Genomic DNA, 22400 nt, shown 5'->3' with positions numbered 1-22400 from the left:
ATATTAAACTACTAAAACGACTATGTGAGTGCCCACATAGCTACAATAACCTTTGTAAACTGTAAGTTGAGGAAGGCGTGATGCGATGCACTTACAGCCTCAGATGCAACCGTTTTAATGACGGACAAAACACAAATCTCTGACAAGTAACCCCATTTGGCATACTAGGCCGTACTATTTGAATTTATGATTGGTTGACTGCCAAATTAAAATCTTAAACATAATAATATTTTTTTCTAAATTTATGTTTTTAGTTATTTTATGATTTTGGATGTTTGCTCTACCTCGCCCATAAGGTATTCATTTTATTTGTTCAGGTCTTAGAAAAGGTCTTAAAAGGCCTTAGATTTATGCTTTCTGAAATGTATAATCTGAGAGAGTTACCCAACCTTCTGTCTGTGTCGGGAGTCACGCATCCACTTTTGCCTTTCTATTCTTACCCATATGTCCTGTTCCCCTCTTGTCTTCTCTTTGCAGATCACACTGTTACAGATGGAGCATAATTTTGATATTGTGAGTATTAGAAACTTCTATGAGTGGGTACATGTGTTTACGCAGAGATAGAACATTGTGCAAGCCTATCGAGGCAAACTGCAGTGAATCTATCACCTGATGATCATTTCATCCATTAGATTTTCAATATTGCAATTTGAGAATAACGTAATAGCTGTTCACCATGTGTGACATTTCTGCAGATGAATCATGCATCTCGCGCCCTCACCTACATGATGGAGGCTCTGCCACGCTCCTCGGCTGTGGTGGTAGATGCCATCCCAGTCTTCCTGGAAAAGGTAAATGGCACCTCACTTTTTTTTTTTAACCTTGGCTGCCCAGTATGTAGATAACATAATTAAAGGGATTATATATTTTAAAAAAAAAGAGTATAAATTTAGACACATGTAACAACGTTTTGCTTCCCTCAAAAACATTGTTGACATCACGACTATGTGCATGTTCACATATCACTGCTTATATTTACAGAGCAACACCTATTCTGTGTTCACTGACTTGATTGGAGTGTGACATTTCACATGTGAATAAGTTAGACAGTCATGAAAAGTTATGTTTAGAGTGGCATCTTTTGTATAATTGTATAATAATACATTTTTTTCCCCTTGTGTTTACAGCTTCAGGTAATTCAGTTTATTGATGTGGCAGAGCAAGCCCTGACCGCCCTGGAGATGTTGTCACGGAGGCACAGCAAAGCCATCTTACAGGCTGTGAGTACTGATGGTTTCTTGTTACTTAAATGCTGTTTCAACCTAGTGTTAATTTTGTTAACGAAATCTGTGACACAAAATGTTCGTCAATGAGCTTTATTTCTTGACTAAGACAAGACAATGACGAAACGAGACCAGCGTCATTAAATGATAACTCTTGACTATATCAACATGGAATATTGGGGTAAAATGTTGTTAAAAAACTTTACCAAAATCTCTGTTTTTGTTGAAAATGCTTGCGTTTGCCAGATGTCGAGATTTTAAATCCCCCAGACAGAGCTTTTCCTCTTAAAAGGATGCATTTTCTGCTCTGCATTTTACTTAATCTTTGCAATCTGGCAACCATGCACACACGCGGTCTCTACACTGCGGAAGAAGCACTGAAAACACCAATCAATGTAAGCATGAGTTTAGCGATTTCCATTAAGATATGTTGCTCAAATGAAAGTGTCATACAGCCAGTCTGTGTTTTTTCATGGGGCGCTTGTGCTGTTTGCTGCGACTAAATTTGCGATCAAACCTTTTTAGCGAAGAACTGTAATAAATCCAACCATGGATCTCGACTATATTGTTTGGATTGTGGTTCCTGAGTAAATGCACTTACTGTGTGAATGCAAAGTCTTTTTTTGCTGCTGTTTGAATAGAATAGAAGGTAAAATAAACCATGCGTGTGAGATTTGTGCTTAAGGGTGATATAATAGGTGCAATAAATGTAAAAGTTATTATGAAATGACAACAGTCATTGTGATTTATAATTTCAAGCAAAATAATTGATTTAATTACTGTATGCAGCGTGATGAAATTGTGACTAAGTTTTCATTGACTAAAACTAGACTAAAATGCCCAGACAAATGCCCAGACTAAAACTTCACTAAACAAAAACAGGACAAGGTTCACTGATAACTAAAAAGTATTTTTGACATGGCTAAGACTAAATAAAAAAATAGCTGGCAAAATGAACTCATTTTCAACCAATAAGACACCAATTATATTGAATAAAATGTAATATCCACAAAAAACACTTAAGCCAGTTGATCTAATTAGCCTTTATGTAAGCCAGTGTCTGTTTTATAATGGCTTTGAATATTAAATCTGTTCTATTGACCCCATCTTATTTTATTATGGAAAATGACACACCACTGACTGAGGCTCTGCTGTTTTTTGAAAATGTCTCTTTATAGGGAGGTCTGGCTGACTGTTTGCTTTACTTGGAGTTCTTCAGCATCAATGCTCAGAGGAACGCGTTAGCCATCGCTGCTAACTGCTGCCAGAGCATCACGCCGGACGAGTTTCACTTTGTCGCTGACTCTCTGCCCCTGCTCACTCAGAGACTCACACACCAGGTGATGAACTGAAAGACACAGCAGACACCACATTCATATTTATAACAGCAGATGAACAGACATCATGTCTGGATCTGTAACACAAACATAAACACTCGCAAGGACGTAAGCGTTATGTTTGCCATAGTGTTACTGGTGTGATTCACACCTTGTTGACACTGTTGGCAGACCTAATTCAGCACTGTCTACCTCAGATGAACCAGTATTTTTATTATGACTTTGGTTTTACAGGATAAAAAATCCGTCGAAAGCACTTGTCTCTGTTTTGCCAGGCTGGTGGACAACTTTCAGCATGAGGAGGTGAGATCATTACTCGCACACAAGCACAGCAAATCTTCTAAACCTAAAAAACCCCAATTTGAACTGAACGATTTTAATCATATATTTTTGTTATTAGAAAAACATATTCCCTTGTATAGAATACTTTAAATCCTTTATTCAAGTACTACAAAATGTATCTTTGATTTCATATCCATCTATAAGTTTTATCCCGCTGTTTTCAATTGTCTGGAACATTTTTTTCCAAGTACTAGACTGTTCATCGGATCTCCACAAAATTTTGCAGACAGCAGCTCTAGACCATGCTGGCAAAAAGTGATCAAAATATTTTTTTGATTCATTGAATTGTCATGATTTAGAAATGCTCTGTGAATCGCTTCAAACTAAGCAAAGTCAAAATAACTTGTTTGTGAATTGACCGTCACTCAAATTGCTAAATATATTTGTGCATATTTGTGACCTCATTTACCGCTCCCTGTATCACTGTCCCAGAACCTGTTACAGCAGGTGGCGTCACGGGACCTGCTGACCAACATCCAGCAGCTGCTGGTTCTCACTCCACCCGTGCTCAGCTCCGGCATGTTCATCATGGTAGTGCGCATGTTCTCTCTCATGTGCTCCAATTGCCCATGCCTGGCTGTGCAGCTCATGAAACAGAGTAAGTCACTCACACACGTACACGTCCTGCACACCTGCCTGTTACCAAAAAGACAAAAACACCAACACAGGAAAGAATGTGGTACTTCAGAGCAGGTTTTTTTTCTCCACCAAGTTCAACACTGGATGGGAAGGCATGTGGCCTGTTTTACAAACACATGTAAATGTACATTAATTGACTGTGTGTTTTGCTTGTTCATAGATATAGCAGAGACCCTGCGTTTCCTGCTCTGTGGAGCATCCAATGGGAGCTGTCAAGAACAGATTGACCTTGTTCCCAGAAGCCCCCAGGAGCTTTATGAACTCACCTCACTTATTTGGTATGTCCTGTTTTCATAAACCTCCTCGATCTGTGTGGGTCTGCCAGTGACATCTGATTGACATGCTCAGAGTAAAAAGGACTCAGTTTGGAGGAGTTATTATGAAGCTTAAAGGATTAGTTCACCCCAAAATGAAAATCGTCATCTTTGCTAGCAATTCAGCAGAGTATTGAGTGTGTTTGATCACTCTGTTTTATCTCTCTGCTGTAGTGAGCTGATGCCATGTCTGCCCAGAGAGGGCATCTTTGCGGTTGATGCCATGCTGAAGAAAGGCAGTGCCCAGACTACAGAGGGTGCCATCTGGCAGTGGAGAGATGACAGAGGCCTGTGGCACCCGTACAACCGCATTGACAGCCGTATCATTGAAGTATGTTCAGCTAACTACATTCAGTGCAGATGTAGTTTCGTGGGTTTCAGAAGACCAGTTAATGATTCTGAATCACCATGTGATTTTAATTCTTACTCTTTTTCAGACTGCACACCAGAATGGAGAAGATGAAATAAGTCTGTCGACACTCGGCCGTGTCTACACCATTGACTTTAACTCTATGCAGCAGATAAATGAAGACACTGGCACTGCCCGTGCCATTCAGAGGAAACCCAACCCTCTGGCCAACCCCAACACAGGTACACATGCTGCACTCACAATTAATGAAACGTTCCAGATTATTTAACTGCATTTGCGGCAAACTGTCAAATAGAGGTTGTTGACCGATTTTTTTCAATACCAATAACTAAAACAGGAAAATATGTCTGAAAATTATTTTAATAAAATCAATATGAACTAAAACGTTCCACTTAATGTAAAATAGTGATGAACATTATTAGAAAATTAACAAGACTTAACCATGAGAATCTTTTGTCATTACATTAAATACATCTAAATACGTCTAAATTTCATCACTACAAACACTAGTGTTAATTTCGTCAGACGAGACGAGATGAAATATGTTCGTCAACGACTTTTTTTTCCATGACTGAGACGATGACGAAACTGCACTACTGTTCAAAAACGCTGACTAAGACTAAATTAACATGCATTATTGTTGCCAAAAAAAGACTAGACGAAAATGTTTTGCATAAAATAAAAAATAAGAAAAAATCTCTCTTCATTTTCGTCTACAATCGTCTCTGCTTTTTCATCAGCTGTTACGCCTTTAAAATATTCCGAATGAGTTCGCACTGTTGCAAAAAAATAGCCTCCTGGAAGTTCCGGGAGTCTCCCGCATATTGATAGCGGCTCACTGATCTCCGGAATCTAGAGCGAGCGCGCCCGCGAGACAGAGACTGTGCTCCAAACCGCGTAGCGCGTGCACGGCAGAGAGGGAGAGAGAGCAGACCGCGCGCGTGTGCCTCATGAAGTATCATCATGAAAAAAACTCAGCACCGGGGAGCACCCCCAACCTAAAACGTCTTCCCGCGCCTTTGTAACTTCAGTCGTCTGTTGGGCCCCAGCTTTTGAATTGTGTTGGTTAAAATAAAATACTCTTCAGAACAGGTTCCTCATTTGTGAATGTGTCTCCTCAGAAATTCAAAACCAGACATGTTTAACAGTTGCATTCAACAAAAATCATGTTATGACATTTAACCAATATTTGAGATATGTGAAACACTTTTATACTGAAATGTTAATCAGAAATAATCTCAGTAACAATGTGTTATTAAAAAAAAGACTTTTTTTTACTAAAACTTGACTAAAATGAAAAGACTTTTAGTCGACTAAAACTTGACTAAGATACCTTAAGTTCTCTTTTGACTAAAACTAGACTAAAATGATGAGACACTTAGTCGACTAAAACTAGACTAACAAAAAAAGATATGTGAATGACTAAATATGACTAAGACTAACAAGGACATTTGGCACAAGACTAAGACTAAATTAAAAATAGGCAGTGTTGGGTATAGTTACTTTGGAAAGTAGTTAATTAGGTTACAACGTTACCATCAATTAAAAGTAATCAGTTACGTTACTGCGTTATCTATTCATAAAAGTAACGCGTTAGAGTACTCATGCGTTACCAAAAATTAAAAGCCGTTTGCAGCGCCTCACACATGCTGCAGCTTAATTTACAGACACGGCCCCCTTTAAATGCACCTAGAAGTCGTGACTCCTGGCAATGAATAACGTCAGTCATCCGACTAAATTAACACTGCAGGATAACAATTACAGGAAAGACAGTCATAGGCTATTCCACATAGCGTTTTATTTATTTATTATCACAGAACATATTAATCAAAATTCACACCTTCCCAGCCCGGGTAGTAGAGATGCGCGGATGGGCTATTATTTCAATAAAAAAAAATCAATAATTATAATGGCGATATTATTTCAGTATAGAAATGCAGACATCCCAAGTCTATCGGAAGTTCCGGGAGTCTCCCGCATATTGATAGCGGCTCACTGATGCCCGCGACTTAGTTAAAATCTCCCGGAATCTAGAGCGAGCGCGCCCGCGAGACAGAGACTGTGCTCCAAACCGCGCAGCGCGTGCATGGCAGAGCGTGAGAGAGAGAGAGCAAGAGACTGCGCGCGTGTGCCTTAATGAAGCTGGAGGGTGGTGGGGTATTGAAGCGCAGAAACACTGTCTTGATCCTGGGGAATTTTTTTTATTCGGGATTTTCCTTTCCTTAAAATAACGGATTACTTTTTTTAAAAAATAACGAAGTTACTGATTACTTAACGCACAAAACTAACACGTTAAGTTACACATTTCACGAAAAAGGTAATTAGAGTACTCTAACGCGTTACTTTATATACCCACAACACTGAAAATAGGTGACAAAATTAACACTAACTGACACTTTTATTAGGTTTATTGTCATGTGAAATGAATGAATAATGTACAAGAAATGGAGAGAGAAAAAAGGACAAAATAAAATCAACTTTTTAAATGTATTTTTCAATTTGCATTGTATCTCTCACATGAATGTTATGCTGTGCTCACATTTAAATGTATATATTTGACCATACTCTTACATCTTTTGTTTATAACCACTTCATGAAATATTATTTTGTAAGAACAGAAACATTTGGAAAGCTAAACAGAGAAAACAGGCTATTCCTGTGTATGCAATGTGTGCACGTCGTTCTCTAAAGCAAGCAATCAGATAATCAAAAGCAAAAACCCAGTTAGCATTTTTCCACATTACCATGGTTGATATTAGTTGATTAAGTTACAACAAGATCTACTTCACAACACGTTTTCTTTGGAGCGCTCATGTTTATTGTAACCGATAGATCACCCTCTAACCCCAAAAGCATACTTCATCTACACAAAGCATAAGTGATGTCTTATACAAAAAAGGCAAATTAAGATTAAAGTTATGTCCATTTTTTTGTAATATGTAAGTCAAACGCATTCAAACAGCTCATTTTTATCCTCTAACCTCTTAAATGATTAAATAACCATGTAATAACGCATACTTGATGCATACCGTGGATTTTCTCTGCCGTGTTTTAAATTCACTTCTTTCTGTGCAAAGCATAGTCACGTGTCACAACAAACTCCATGCAAAGTCCGGACTGGTTTTTGGTTGGTCGACCTTTGATGTAAAATAATTATGATTAGTGGTAAACCGTAAAATGGAGTTGTAGATAAGCATGGAATCAAACTTTGCTTCCATAAATGTGACTCATTACTAAATTATATGAGATGTATTTAGTGTGAAATGTTGTAAAACAGTGTCTGTCTTCACAGGAGGGCACTTGGAGGTGAGGCGAGAGGACGCACGTGCTCAGCTGATGAAAGAGGACCCTGAGCTGGCCAAGTGCTTCATAAAGACTCTGTTTGGGGTCCTTTATGAGGTGTACAGCTCCTCAGCCGGGCCTGCCGTCAGACACAAGTGCCTTAGAGCCATCCTCCGGATCATCTACTTCGCAGATGCAGACCTGCTTAAAGATGTACTGCGCAACCATGCTGTGTCTAGGTCAGTTAGGGACTGAAGTGCCACGTGTGAGATTTGGACCAAAATCTTAGCGTGATCCAAGTGATTTTACATCACATAATATGAATCAAGATATGGTTAATAAAATGTTTTATCAAAATTAAACACAAGGTGGTCATATCCTATCTGTGCCACATGGGAGGAAAAAAACGTTATTGAGTTATTTGAACCATGTAATCTAAATGTGGCCTAAAAAGCCTTTTATTTGCTAAAAAAAAGTAAAATATCAGATGACCATAGGCATGTAGTAGATTGTGTACAACAGGTTTTTCAGCAAAGTTTTGATCATGCTAATCATTTAGAGCCCTTTTGCGTATCAAAAAGGATGAAGTAGACTTTATAGGGTTAAAACAAATTTTAGCTTGTAATACGTTTTTTGTGAAGCATTTTTCCATGTTTTATTACTCTCGTGTGTACATAACGTAAAGCAGTCCTGCTCACTGATAGTTACACACATGTACTGTGGTATGAAAACTACACTGAAATATCTATCACACATTTACATTTATGCATTTGGCAGGCGCTTTTATCCAAAGCGACTTACATTGCATTTCAAGTTACACATTTTAATTTCTTATCAGTTCTTGCTTTCCCTGGGAATCGAAACCCATGACCTTCAAACAGTAGCTCTAACACATCTCAGTAACACATCTCTACCACCGTGTGTTATCGTCACACCACCCATCCATAGTGTGTGCACCTTTTTCCATTTGACAATTTCAAGTTCTTCCACTTGTGCACAGTGAAAATACGTGGCTTATGAAACTTGTAAGAGTGCTTGTTTGTTTTGAAGGTTGACTAATTCTGAACTAATATGTGCAATATGTGTCTTGTGTCTGTAGTCATATAGCTTCCATGCTGTCGAGTCAGGACCTGAAGATTGTAGTGGGCTCTCTGCAGATGGCTGAAATCCTCATGCAGAAGCTACCAGATGTATTCAGTGTTTATTTCAGGCGTGAAGGTACTGATTTATTTTATTTTATACATTTTACACCAAAGTTCTATAGAAGTTACTCCACAGAATGAAGTAGCTAGCTTTGACAGGATTACAAAAAGTTGTTTCCAACGTTTTCATCACTGGGGAAAAAAAAAATGTAATTACAGTAATACGTTACTGTTAACACTGGTGTTTTGTTGCTCTTGTTCTGTTCAGGTGTGATGCACCAGGTAAAGAACCTAGCTGAATCCGAGGTGTTCCTCACCAGCCCTCCAAAAGCGTGCACCAGCGGCACAGCTAGTCTTTGCACCACCACCATCACCACGGCAACCACTACAGCTGCTTCTAACGTCACACCCGACTTGGGCTCCCCCAGTTTCCAGCACAGCATGGACGACTCGCTGGACCTCAGTCCGCAAGGGTATAGAGCCACTTTGACATGCACCCTTACTGATCTAGAGTTTGCAGGCCTGGTGATGCATATCTTGCCATTAAAGTTTAAAAACAAATCCCTCTTTTCTCTAGTAGGTTGAGTGATGTTCTGAAAAGAAAACGCCTTCCTAAAAGAGGGCCGAGGCGTCCAAAGTACTCCCCACCCAGAGACGATGACAAAGTGGATAATCAGGGTAAGTAGCACTCCTTGTGTTAAAACATTGGCCCCAAATTCTACTTGGGCCTGGTTTCACAGACAGGGCTTAGATTAAGCCAGGATTATACCTTAGTTCAATTAGGACATTAAAGTAGCTTTTTTTCTTCTTCCGTGCCTTAGAAAAAAACATTACTGGTGTGTATCTTGAGTCAAAACAATGGCACTGACATATTTTTAGATATGTCAGTGCAAGTTGCTCTCAGTTAAAACAGCACAAACATGCATTTTAGTCTGGGACTAGACTTAAGCCTTGTTTGTGAAACCGGGGGCATACGTTTTATTTAAAGCTACTCTATATCTGTGATGCATGTTGCCGGTATAACATGTTCTCCCTTTTTTTTTTTTTTTTTTTTTTTTTACCATTTTGGGCCAAAATGTGGCTTCAACCAACAAGTGCATGAACTCTTATCCTTTTTCGTTTGGAACTATCACACATTTACACCTGTGTGTAAATTCACACTACCTCCTGAAGTGGTTTGAGTGATAGGACTTCAAATCGAATAGGTATCTAATCAGAGAAAACCCATGAAGTGACCATGTAGGGCTGTAAACGATTAATCGCGATTAATCGAATCCAAAATAAAAGTGTTTGTTTTCATAATATATGTGTGTGTATTGTGTATAATTATTTTGTATATATAAATACACACACATGCATGTATATATTTGAGAAATATTTGCATTTATATACTGCATATATATTTTTAAATTATTTATATCATATATAAATAGAACTATTTTATATATAAATAACACATTTTTCTTAAATATATACATGCATGTGTGTGTATTTATATATACAAAATCATTATACACAATACACACACATATATTATGAAAGCACAAACTTTTGTTTTGGATTCGATTAATCGCGATTAATCGTTTACAGCCCAACAACCATGTGTAAATAGGCCCTTTGTAACTTTTTTTTGGTTTGTTTTTTGTTCAAAATTAACAATTTATATAATAAGTACATCATAAAGCCATCTTCCAAACCGTGTTTTTTACCTTACCCTAAATTACTATTGTAAGCCTATTTATAGTTTATATTTAGGAGTTGTCGGGACAGATTTCCCGGGAAACTGCATACCTTCATAATTCGTCCATATGTTACTTTATATCCCTAAATAAAAGAAAAAAGGTCACGCAACTACTGTAAGCAGTGGAAGTAGCTTGAAGCCACAGCATCTAAACCTTCTACTGAAAATAGTTTACAAGCAAAAAGGCATTTCAACAGTACATGTAATAAAACTGTCTAATATGTTGCTAATCTCTAAACCAGTTACTGCTTTGATCTATTTGACTATAAATAGCCTTGCCAAGTTAGTTTCCAATGTTATTTGATATGAATAGCAATCATTGGCTAATGTCAATACTATCAACTTTTGTAACATTATTTTAAAAACAATTAATTTCAGCTAGTCAAAACACGGCGTACAAGCTACTTGCATGTTAATAAGACCTTTTTCTGATGATATCCGTCTTTCCTTATTTGGAGAGTTTTGATGTTGGTGACATTAACACTGATAGGGCGATTATCTGTGACCGTTGTTACAGCGGTATGTTCATCTCAAGCCATCAGATTTATCCGAGCTGAAGACAACTCTCATATTACTAAAACAATGTTTTACTGCAAGTTACTTATAGTTTAATGCTCAACTGCTAGACGACCAAAAGTTTCGTAGTGTAGCTTTAATGCAATGACATTCATACAGTTTTAAGTGCCTTGTGGATAAAGCTAAATTTTGGCTTGACGTTTTATTTTGAGTGTTGTGAATGATGTTCACAACACTCGCAATACGCATCCATCATTACACATGAACTTTAATCTGGTCATTATAATATCTCCTCCACAGCTAAGAGTCCGACGACCACACAATCCCCCAAGTCCTCTTTCCTGGCCAGTTTGAATCCCAAGACCTGGGGTAAGCTGGGGACTCAGACAAACAGCGCCAACTCAGAGCCCTCGCGCACTGCAGGGGTCAGTGGTCTGGCACGAGTGCCGCCTAAGGACTCCGTTTCAAACAACAGGTAAAGCTACAGGTTTTATTCGTGTTCTGATGATAATTGTTTTTAATTGTATTGTTCAGGATTGCTTGTGGGTGGGTGCTGGTGTGAATGAGCTGATTGATAACAGATATTTGCAGCTCATTGTTTCTAATAAATACACTATTATAATGTTTTGTGGTTTTAAATAGGGTTGTTATGATGCACTAGGGGTGCAACGGTTCAAATTACTCACGGTTCGGTTAATATCACGTTTTTAGGGTCAAGGTTTTGGTACGATTCGGTATGTTAAGGGAAAAAGGATACTGTCAAATCAAAATAAACAAAATAAGATCAAACATTCTAACTACAAGAAACAGCACAAATAAATACAAAAGAGAAAACATACAAATAAAATAAACAGCTTTTCAGGTTGGCCTAACATTAGTTTTCAGGTACAGAAATTGTAAAATAACATTGCATATTTGACTGTATAAATTAAATATTAATCCTTATTAAAGTTACAAAAGCTATTCAATCCAGAGCAGTGTTTTCCTTGTCTTTTGTTGTTTGGTTAACATTAAAAACACAGACAGTAGGAATTTTAGCCTTCTGTCACTTTAAGATATAATGCACGGATCTAGTACACTGATACTGATACACATGCCTCGACTTAACCAACTATGTCTGCTAGGATACTCACCAAGACAGGCATGTTAGCAATTTTTGTAAATTTGTCCGTTGAAGCGCAAGACTTGAAAGAGGACTCAATATTTGCGTACTGTCTGAGGCTTTGTGCGCTTCAGATTTATTTATTTGCCCTTTATTTAACCAGATAAAACTGAGATTAAAAATATCTTTTACAGATAAGTGCACACACACAATCTTCTCACAGCGCTAGTCAGTTCTGATTAGAGTCTTCTAGCTCTTAAATGTTTAAATTGGCAAGGCTTAAATGAGTTTAGTTTAAACAAAGATGAACTGCGGTGCAAGTACGTACCGAACCGTGAGTGGAGAACGCTATGGTTAGATTTTTTTTTTTACTTCCGAGAACCGTTACACCCCTATGATACATATTAACATATAAGCTACCATTAATGTATAAGCTATCAGACATTATAAATGTCTTTGTCGCTGTTGATAAATTTAAGGTGTTTACATTTTTTACAAGTGTTTACAAAATGTTTTTTATTTCTTTAAAGTGCCCCTATTATGCTTTTTTGAATATTACCTTTAATGGTGTGCAATATAGCAGTTTGCGTATGTAAAAGTTCTGCAAAGTTTTTAAGATCAACATGACACAAGTTGTCTCCTAAAAAAATGGTTATGAACTGCCGAAATAATTTGTCAGTAATGCCAGTCTCACTTCTGTAATATATCTAGTAGGTTTGTAACACATTTGCATAATGCTAGTCTATGGTTTTCATTGGCTGCACACTGTGCGATTTTGGCCGCGATTTGGCCGTCTGAGACAAATTGTGGCAAATCCTAAAAGAATCCTCTGATCCTAGGCTAAAATCTGTAGTCTTTGATCGTTAGTTTGACATGTTCACCGACAGCCGATTAATGACCGTTGCGATCAAATTCTACCTCCAACGAAGTTCTGGCAGTGTCAGAAGATTTGACTCATAGTCCTGCAGTGTGACTTCTCCTACGACAATTGTCTTCATTTTGTAAGACAAGCCATGACCAAAATTAACGTTAGAGATTTCTTTGTACCACCATTTCAATCCCACGTGTAACCGAACGTGTCATTGATTGATGTAAAACTCCGGACGAGTTTTCTCTAGTCCTGTGTCAAATGTACTTTTTAGTTTTTATCTTGTGTATTCAACCTTGCCCTGTTTTTCAGTCAAGTTTGAGATTCAAGTGTGAGAATTTTAGTGTAGATTTAGTCTCTGAAAACCGTCATGCTGCATAATGGGTAAACTGAAAATGACGGCTATTTCGCAACGATCTTTTCAGAACTAAATTTTTCATCAGAATTTTTGCACTTCCATCAATAAGAGCACTCATACGCATGGTTTATTTGACGTCATCTAGTTTCCTGATTTATTATAGGCCATTTATCATATATATTAACAAACTCTCTACATTATGGTAAAACTGGTGAAACTTATTTAAAAAAAATGTAATTCCTAATTGTAATTACAATTATTTCATTAATTATTTAACATACACTATTGTTTTTCTATTCAAAATAGTACTGGCTATTTTGTACATTGTCGACAGAGGTTGTGCAAGTAGATTTATTCCGCTTGCACAATTGCAAACAAAATAGTCTAGATCCATGTTTGGATTTATCACAGATTTAGTTGCAGCAAATGGCACAAGCGGCTCGTGACAGAACACAGACTAGCTGAATGACATTTTCATTTAAATTCATGAAAATTCTGCCATCAATTACTTACCTTCATGTCATTCCAAACCTGTAAGACATTCATTCATCTTCAAAACACAAATGAAGATCTTTCAACATATGTCGTTCTGCTTTTAGTGAACACACATTTTTCTCTTGTGAAGAAACTTTTTGTAGCAATACGTTGTGTTGTCGACATGTCGAGACGATGCGGTTTTCTTCACTGTGAATCCAGTTTGCATGCACTTCCAAAGGATGATGACTCGCTCTGGAATTGATATGGTAAAACTGATGCCATCATTAATGTTGGTATCACTGTCTGCGTGTCATATGGTGAGAGACTATGGAGATGAAATTCAGATATGGTAATGGGCGTTTCATTTTTGACTCGTGCTGTAAGAAGTAGAGCAATCACAACAGACTGGGCCATCTGATCAAGAGTAGAGTAGTCTCGGAAAGTAGAGGTTTATAGTATGAATCCTGAATTCTTGGTCAAGCCCCTCCAGACACTGAGAAAAGAGACAATGCTGCAATGTATATTATGAGAAAATTAAATTAAACCTATTTAGGAGCTAAAACTAAATTAGTAATGTTTAAAATGGCATAATACAGAAACAAATGACAATAGTACAATTAAATACAACATATATTTTACTTGTTGTTGTTGTTTAACATCAACGACAGAGACAGCGTTAGGTATATAATGTTGCTGCCACGATGAACAAGTAATGATGAACAAGTAATGGTAATATTCACAATAACAAATCGGTTTACTGAATAATTAAATAAACCTAATTTCTTAATTTATGTTTTTAAAGAAACTTCATTGCTTCACTGGCTACTTTCTCAGACAACATCTTTTCCTGTCGGCCACCGTAACTAACTTCTGGTTTTGCGAATTGGTTTCGCAACCTCACCACTAGATGCCACTTAATTACACAGTGCACTTTTAAAGACTTAAGCCCAATTTATACTTCTGCGTTGAACTCGTAGGCTGTGTGTAGCATGTACCCTGACGTGCACTTCTCCAAAAATGTAACAACGCATCAGTTCTACGCGGACGCAAGTGCTGTGATTGGTGCTAGAACGCTCCCTCGGGTTTTGAGGAATTGCGCGTTAACGCGGACAACGACGCAGAAGTATAAATGAAAACCAACGCGTAGTCTATAGCGTAGAGCAGGGATATGCAACTTCAGTCCTGGAGGGCCACTTACCTGCTGATTTTAGCTTCAGCCCTGATAACTCACCTGCCTGTATCGATCTAGTAATCCTGAAAACATTGATTGCCTTGTTCGGGTGTGTTTAATTAGGGTTGGAGCTAAACTCCTACACAGTCCTACACAGTGGCCCTCCAGGACCGAATCTGGCTATCCGTGGTGTAGAGGCTCCGGCGTAGGTCCGACGCAGAAGTATAAATCAGCCTTTACAGTTATGCGTGGATCCAATAGTGACGCACATCCTAAACTGTTTTTTTCCCTGAACTGTTTGTGTATCACTTAAAGGGGTCCTATTATGCTTTTCCACTTTTTCAACTTTAGTTAGTGTGTAATGTTGCTGTTTGAGCATAAAAATGATCTGCAAGGTCACAAAGCTCAGTCGACTCCAAATGGAGATATTTTATTTTACAGAATCCTCTTTTCAAGAACTATAATAAACGGCTCGTTTGGACTACAACCCGTCATAATCTTATTCTTCTTTAAATAATCCCCACCCAGGGAATACTCAAAAAAGGGGACGAGGCCTGTCAAAGAGACAGTGTTTTTTTTCCACAACGTTTCCAAAACTCATTTGTTTGACCTTCCTATGGCTGAAGAACTTTAATTGGTTAATTTATTTTAAACTCTCTTCTTGAACATTGTAACTGCAACATTTATCTGTATGCTGCACACTTTATGGAGAACAGCTTGTTTTCTGTTGCTTTTGTAAGCTGTAAGACTGTTCACCGCTCCATAGGAAAATTAACCATGGTTTTGTGATCGATTACGGTTTGTTTTCCGACAAATATCATGATTAAATGGTTGGTGACATCTATAATGTATAAGAAAATTACAAAAAGCATATCACTCAAACGTACTTTGAAATCCATGTTGGCTAAGTCTGTGCATGAAATCTCTTGTTCGTTAACATAGTCAGGGTCTCAATCTGGCTCGAATTGGTTTGAAATTGTTGCCATCCTCAATATTTACACTAGAGAAGAACTGGCATTTATAGAGGGGGGGGGGGGGGGGTTATGAACATGCGCTAAGCCCTGCCAATCACAACACACTGGCCCAGATAACCAATCACAGCACATTTCGGAAGTAGGGGCTCCATCGTAATCGGCATGTCCGAGCCAGACTGTGGAGAGAGGTGCTGTAGTAATGTAAAATATGTTGGGGAAAAGCATTTTTTTTGAACAATCAAGCATGAAAACATATTCTAGTACACCCCAAAAACAAAATCATGACTTCGTAAAAAGGGCATAATGGGACCCCTTTAAAGGGCATATTGCAGGTTAGAGTACCCAGTGAGCCAATGTATAGAGCAATAATGTAGGAACTAGATTTAAATATAAACATATACTTATAAAACGCTATTTAGGCTTCTGGAGTCATTTTTGTGAGAATTTTACTTCCGCATTTGAAAACCGCCAAACCGGAAGTGACGTAGCATGAGGGAGCGCGGTCAAAGTAAACAATAGGAAAGCAATGGATCGCAATGACAGTTCGGACGCTGTGGAAATTGTAGCCTAAATGTTTACTCGTATGACGGACCTCAGCCATATAATTATGTGCCTGATATGAAGCCAAGAGAGTAAACAGGTCAGGATTAGACAAAACAACGGTCAGAGGAGACGCATTGAGCTGTGGTGTGAGGAGAACAGGGCAGGAGTCGGGTCTCGATGAGAGAACAGTGTTAGCTTATAGATGTATTCACGTTAGCCGACGATATGTATAACACTATGCTCAGATCACAATATTGTAATTATGTGTCAGGCAATAGCAAAGCTAGTATTTAGACCCTTACCTGCATGTGTGTGTCAGCCATTAGGAGACAGTTTCCAGAGAAAGAGGGACATTATAAAGGCTTTGAATGGCCCCACTTGGTGATAATGATTAAAAAAATAATCACTATCACAACTTTCTTACTGTATAAAAATTTTATATGTAGAAGCAGCCAACACAAACATTAAAATTCAGAGTACAGATTGAAAATGAACATAATATATTATATAATAATAATAATAAGTGTCGGCTGCAGACTTGCAAGACATTACAAGTTTATGGAGGATACGTTAATGAATTAAATTAAGACAAGGCACATTTTGTAAAACAAATGTACAGTAAGTGATCTCTGACGGATCCGTGAGCGTCATGTTTCCCACCGGTGGCCGACCCACATGCTAACGGCAGACCGGGCGACCCGATGAAGGAGCCGGGACAGTGTGCACATATCGCCGTCATCATATAACGTAACGTTAACTCATCATATCGCCGAGATTATAATCATGCAGTCTATAGTGAACGCTAAAAGCAGACGCAGAAGCGAAGTCCCGTCTCTTACCCTGCACAAAACGCACACAAACACGGAAGATAGCACCGTCCTTTATCTTGTTCGGAAACCTGTGGACTCGATGTTCTGACAGGCCATAATTCACAGTCATTTATCACGATAATTATTAATTGAAATACAACAACCACCGAAAACACACTGAATCACGACCGCTTCAACATAATACCAGCCTACTCTGCACTGAGCGAACGCAGAGCCGGCAAACGACTCCCCCATGTGTTGTAATATGACGCGATGGTGAAAAAAAAGCGTTTTTTCAACACGGTCAAGGAAACTGTCACGTTTTCTACTAAATTTGTGCCCTTATGTCTGGCAAAACAATTTTTAATCATGCATTTACTCTTCATATGGTATTTTCATACAAGGTTATATATTAATTCTGAACAAAAAAAAAACCCTGCAATATGCCCTTTAAACCATAACCACCAAGATGGACATTTTGACATAATTGTGAGTATTTTACCGTTCAGGTGCAATAAGCCTAGAAAGAGAACACAATTCGGTACTCCGCGCTGACAGGCGGCAAGGGCATGCACAGAAATGCACAGCCAGCCAGAATTGAGTTCTCTTTCGTTGTATACTGCACTTTTAGTAACTCTGTTTAGTACTAACGAGCATATCGTTCTTTTAATTTTGTCATTCATCCATGTTTCTTAATCGCTTCTCCCGGTCCTTGGAACTTATGTAAGATGGCAGGTGAGAAGTTCGCTTTAGCCTTTTAAAAATCATGTGCGCAACATCAGTATCCTCGTCAAAATAATGCATTACAACTTTTTTAAATTTATTTAGGGATAACTAAATTAGATATTTCTACGGTAATCTATTTTTGTGAGACCTTTTCATTTTTCCGATTATTTTCTGGCAAAAATGACAAATTATGCAGGATCGCAAAAAAGCGATATTTTGTTGATTTTGCGTTGTATTCAGTGATCATGGAATCGCGAAAAACTGGAGGGACTGATATTAGGGGCACTTTAAAAAAAAAGATCTTACTGGCCCCAATCAGTGTATAGTGGGATATACCTTTGAAGTATTTTTTTAAACAATCATTGCTCAAGTTTGCAGACAATTGTTCAAGTCAGAAGAAATTATAAGCAAAAATTGGCAGATGCATGTGATTGTAAACAGTGCTTGGTTTCTAACAGCTGTATAAAACATTACATAAAATATTCAGTGAAAAAAACACAACTATTGAATTACTGTAATGCATCAAAAAAGGACAGCAAACATGTAATAAATGCATAGATAAATGCATGTAGTTAGTCTGTCACTGCTGTTCTTTGGTCTCTTGGTTAAACAGTTTAGATTTGATGAGTTCTTTTGGCATCTGTAGTTTAAAAGTTTTTGTTAACTTTTCAGGGATAAGATAAAGGCTTGGATAAAGGAACAAGCCAGTAAGTTTGTGGAGCGTTACTTTAATTCTGAAAGCGTGGATGGAAGCAACCCTGCCCTGAATGTCCTGCAAAGACTCTGCAATGCCACAGAACAGTTGAACTTACAGGTAACCCCAGGACACGCAGTTAACATTTGTAGCCATTATAAAGCAGTTAATATGCCAGTTCTGTCATGCTGCTGAAGGTATTTAATTACAACTGAAACAAACTGCAAGTGATAACTATTTATTATGCTGTTTATCACTTTTTAATGTGTACAGTTTAGAAAGAAATGCACTTTTGTTTGGTTTTGTCATCCAATGGAAATGGTTAATTCTCTAAAACTGTTTTCATGTGTGTTTCAGGTTGACAGTGGTGTAGAGTGTCTAGAGGAGATAAGCAATATTGTATCTGAATCGGACGTGTCCTCCTTCGAGATCCAGCACAGTGGGCTTGTGAAGCAGCTGTTGTTGTATCTGACATCAAATAGCGAACGGGACACTGTCAGTAGAGATGAGAGAATCAAGAGGTTCCTGCACGTGTTCTTCGGCTGCCCGGTTAGTCACACTGTCAACTGCTGTTTTTTTGTGCCTTTATTGGATGGGACAGTCAAGGAGAGACAGGAAGTGATAGGGGGAAAAGAGGGGTGCATGATCATAAGCATAAAAAAAATCATAAGCTGGGACTTAAACTTTGGTTGCCAGAAGCAATGTTGCACTATATGTCGGAGTGCTGCCCACAAGGCTATGGCTCTGACAACTGCTGTGATGTTTACACTTGAAAAGACAAATACAGCTTCCTGTCTTTCACATTGCTGATTTCCCTTCCTTTCATCCAAATACCATCAATGCAATTACAACTAGCTGGCACAGCTTACCATGAAAAAGCATTCCTAACACAATTTATTTACACGGTGCTTACAGAAATATTGAATGCATTTATACATTGGCTGTTTCGGTATGAATGATAATTATATATAGAGAAAGAGACAGCAAGTCAACTAGGTTTTTTAACAGTGCGAAGGTGTTACTTTTTCTTTAGCGCTGAATGTATTTGACACATTCATTTTTAGGGGCCAAGCACTGAAGGTGCGGGCACCTATTGTATCTGTTCTGGTTCTTATTCTGCTTCTTTTTCTTTTTCTTTTTTTTCTTCCGACTGGGCGTCTATGGCAGCCTATAGAACCGTTTGCGGGAAACTTATGAAAATTGGCAGAGTGATAGAGGACAGCCTGAACTATCACCATAGCAAATTTGGAGTCTCCAACTCATTCCCTCTAGCGCCACCAGCTGTCCAAAGTTGCACTCATGTTTATGCTAATAACTTTTGAACCACACGGGCTAGAAACAAAATTCTTTTTTCCTCTGATTCCTGAGCTCATGACGACTTGCCTGGACCCTATGACGTCATTTTCCGTCATAATAGTTTTCCCGCCATTTTGAATTTTCCAAAAAACCTACTTTTTCGAACTCCTCCTAGGCCGTTGCTCCGAATTTCACGAAAATTGAACCAGATCAACTCCAGACCATGACGACAAAAAGTTATGGAATTCAAGTTGATTCGAATTACCGTTCTCGAATACCGCGCAAATAAATTTTACGTAGCGCTTGCAAAAACAGACGTAAGGCCGTATCTCCACAACGCTTTATCGGATTCAGACCAAATTTGGTACATGTCATCACAAGCATGACCTGAGGCTACATGCTGCGTTTCGGCGCAGCGCCACCTACTGGTCCGGAGATATGAAGAATTTATATTTTTGCTTATAACTTCTGAACGGTTTGTCCAAAAATCACAAAAGTGGTCTCGTTAGATTCAGGGCATCGTGCTGAGTCGACTGATATCCAATTTTCCCATATCGGTCATTTTGGCTGTCGGCCATTTTGAATTATGTGCTAAAATGCTGTATTTTATGAACGCATGAACGTATCGTTACGAAACTCAGTATGGGTCATCAGTACAACGCCCTAAAAGTACTCACAAATTTATGATACAGCGCCACCTTTTGGTCAAAAGTTATAATGAAATTTCCAAAAATGCTAATAACTTTTGAATAAATTTGCCTATAGTAATGACACTGATCTCAATAGATTCCTTGGGTTATGCTGAAAACATAGATACCAATTTTGCCATAGTCAATCAAAGTTCCTGTCCGCCATCTTTATTTTCTTTTAAAACCTACTTTTTCAAACTCCTCCTAGACCGAACGTCCGATTTTCACCAAAATCGGATCGTGTCATCTCCAGACTGTGCCGAGTAAAAGTTATGGATTTCGTGTCGATAGACAAAACCGTTTTCGTATACCGCAGTGGCAAAGTTGAGGCATGATGCCAAAATGACTATTCAGGCTTTATATCTGCAATGCCTTGACATATTGACACCAAACTTTGTATGTGTCATTGTCACTTCACTCTGACCACATCACATCAGTTTCGTAACTGCGCCACCTATTGGTCGAAAGTGATAATCATATTTTTAGTTATTGTATGTGATTTTTCAACCATTTTGCCAAAATTCATCTTCAAATGTCTTTAATTGCTCCTTGCTGCAGTGGGTCTCACACTCCCAGCCACTTTGGCATGTCTTGTCGTCTCGCTTGCGCTTGGCCCCGGTGATTGCTGCTTGCAGCTATATTTAGGGGCCAAGCACTGAAAGTGCGGAGGCACCTATTGTTTTCGTTCCGGTTCTTATTATTAGGGGCCAAGCACTGAAAGTGCGGAGGCACCTATTGTTTTTGTTGGCGTTCTTATTATTATTATTCTTCCGTTTCTTCTTCTTCCGCCATTGAAGTCTATGGCAGCCCTATGAACCGCTTGCGGGAAAGTTGATTTTATTTGACATTCTGATAGAGGACAGTCCCAACATTAAATACACCAATTTTGGTGTCTCCAACTCATTCCCTCTAGCGCCACCAACAGTCCAAAGTTTCACTCATGTCTATGCTGATAACTTTTGAACCGTAAGGGCTAGAATCAAAATTCTTTTTTCCTCTGATTCCTGAGCTCACGACGATTCGATTGCACCCTATGACGTCATTTTCCGTCATAATAGTTTTCCCGCCATTTTGAATTTTCCAAAAAAACTACTTTTTCGAACTCCTCCTAGGCCGTTGCTCCGAATTTCACGAAAATTGAACCAGATCAACTCCAGACCATGACGACAAAAAGTTATGGAATTCAAGTTGATTCGAATTACCGTTCTCGAATACCGCGCAAATAAATTTTACGTAGCGCTTGCAAAAACAGACGTAAGGCCGTATCTCCACAACGCTTTATCGGATTCAGACCAAATTTGGTACATGTCATCACAAGCATGACCTGAGGCTACATGCTGCGTTTCGGCGCAGCGCCACCTACTGGTCCGGAGATATGAAGAATTTATATTTTTGCTTATAACTTCTGAACGGTTTGTCCAAAAATCACAAAAGTGGTCTCGTTAGATTCAGGGCATCGTGCTGAGTCGACTGATATCCAATTTTCCCATATCGGCCATTTTGGCTGTCGGCCATTTTGAATTATGTGCTAAAATGCTGTATTTTATGAACGCATGAACGTATCGTTACGAAACTCAGTATGGGTCATCAGTACAACGCCCTAAAAGTACTCAAAAATTTATGAGACAGCGCCACCTTTTGGTCAAAAGTTATAATGAAATTTCCAAAAATGCTAATAACTTTTGAATAAATGTGCCTATAGTAATGACACTGATCTCAATAGATTCCTTGGGTTATGCTGAAAACATAGATACCAATTTTGCCATAGTCAATCAAAGTTCCTGTCC

The 22400-nt window shown here is 38.4% G+C and overlaps 1 protein-coding gene across 9 annotated transcripts in view; it reads left to right on the top strand.

Moving 5' to 3' along the window:
* The window catches only part of trip12 (thyroid hormone receptor interactor 12), a 62936-nt gene that overhangs the window by 32538 nt on the left and 7998 nt on the right, over positions 1–22400 (top strand). For 7 of the 9 annotated variants that reach the window (XM_079620111.1, XM_079620107.1, XM_079620115.1 and 4 more), the window contains 16 exons: positions 478–513; positions 696–791; positions 1128–1220; positions 2402–2563; positions 2795–2863; positions 3335–3500; positions 3702–3819; positions 4030–4186; positions 4293–4446; positions 7518–7746; positions 8607–8725; positions 8918–9122; positions 9227–9327; positions 11207–11381; positions 18607–18748; positions 18986–19177. In XM_079620111.1, the coding sequence (XP_079476237.1) occupies positions 478–513; positions 696–791; positions 1128–1220; positions 2402–2563; positions 2795–2863; positions 3335–3500; positions 3702–3819; positions 4030–4186; positions 4293–4446; positions 7518–7746; positions 8607–8725; positions 8918–9122; positions 9227–9327; positions 11207–11381; positions 18607–18748; positions 18986–19177 (2214 nt within the window). The remainder of the gene's footprint in view (positions 1–477; positions 514–695; positions 792–1127; positions 1221–2401; positions 2564–2794; positions 2864–3334; positions 3501–3701; positions 3820–4029; positions 4187–4292; positions 4447–7517; positions 7747–8606; positions 8726–8917; positions 9123–9226; positions 9328–11206; positions 11382–18606; positions 18749–18985; positions 19178–22400) is intronic. The other 2 variants (XM_079620113.1, XM_079620112.1) reach the window with 2 other exon arrangements.

The sequence above is a fragment of the Phoxinus phoxinus genome (assembly GCF_949152265.1).
Source record: "Phoxinus phoxinus genome assembly, chromosome: 8".
Taxonomy (NCBI): Eukaryota; Metazoa; Chordata; class Actinopteri; order Cypriniformes; family Leuciscidae; genus Phoxinus; species Phoxinus phoxinus.
The sequence above is the reverse complement of the archived record's forward strand: the minus strand, read 5'-3'. Positions and strand labels throughout refer to the sequence as shown.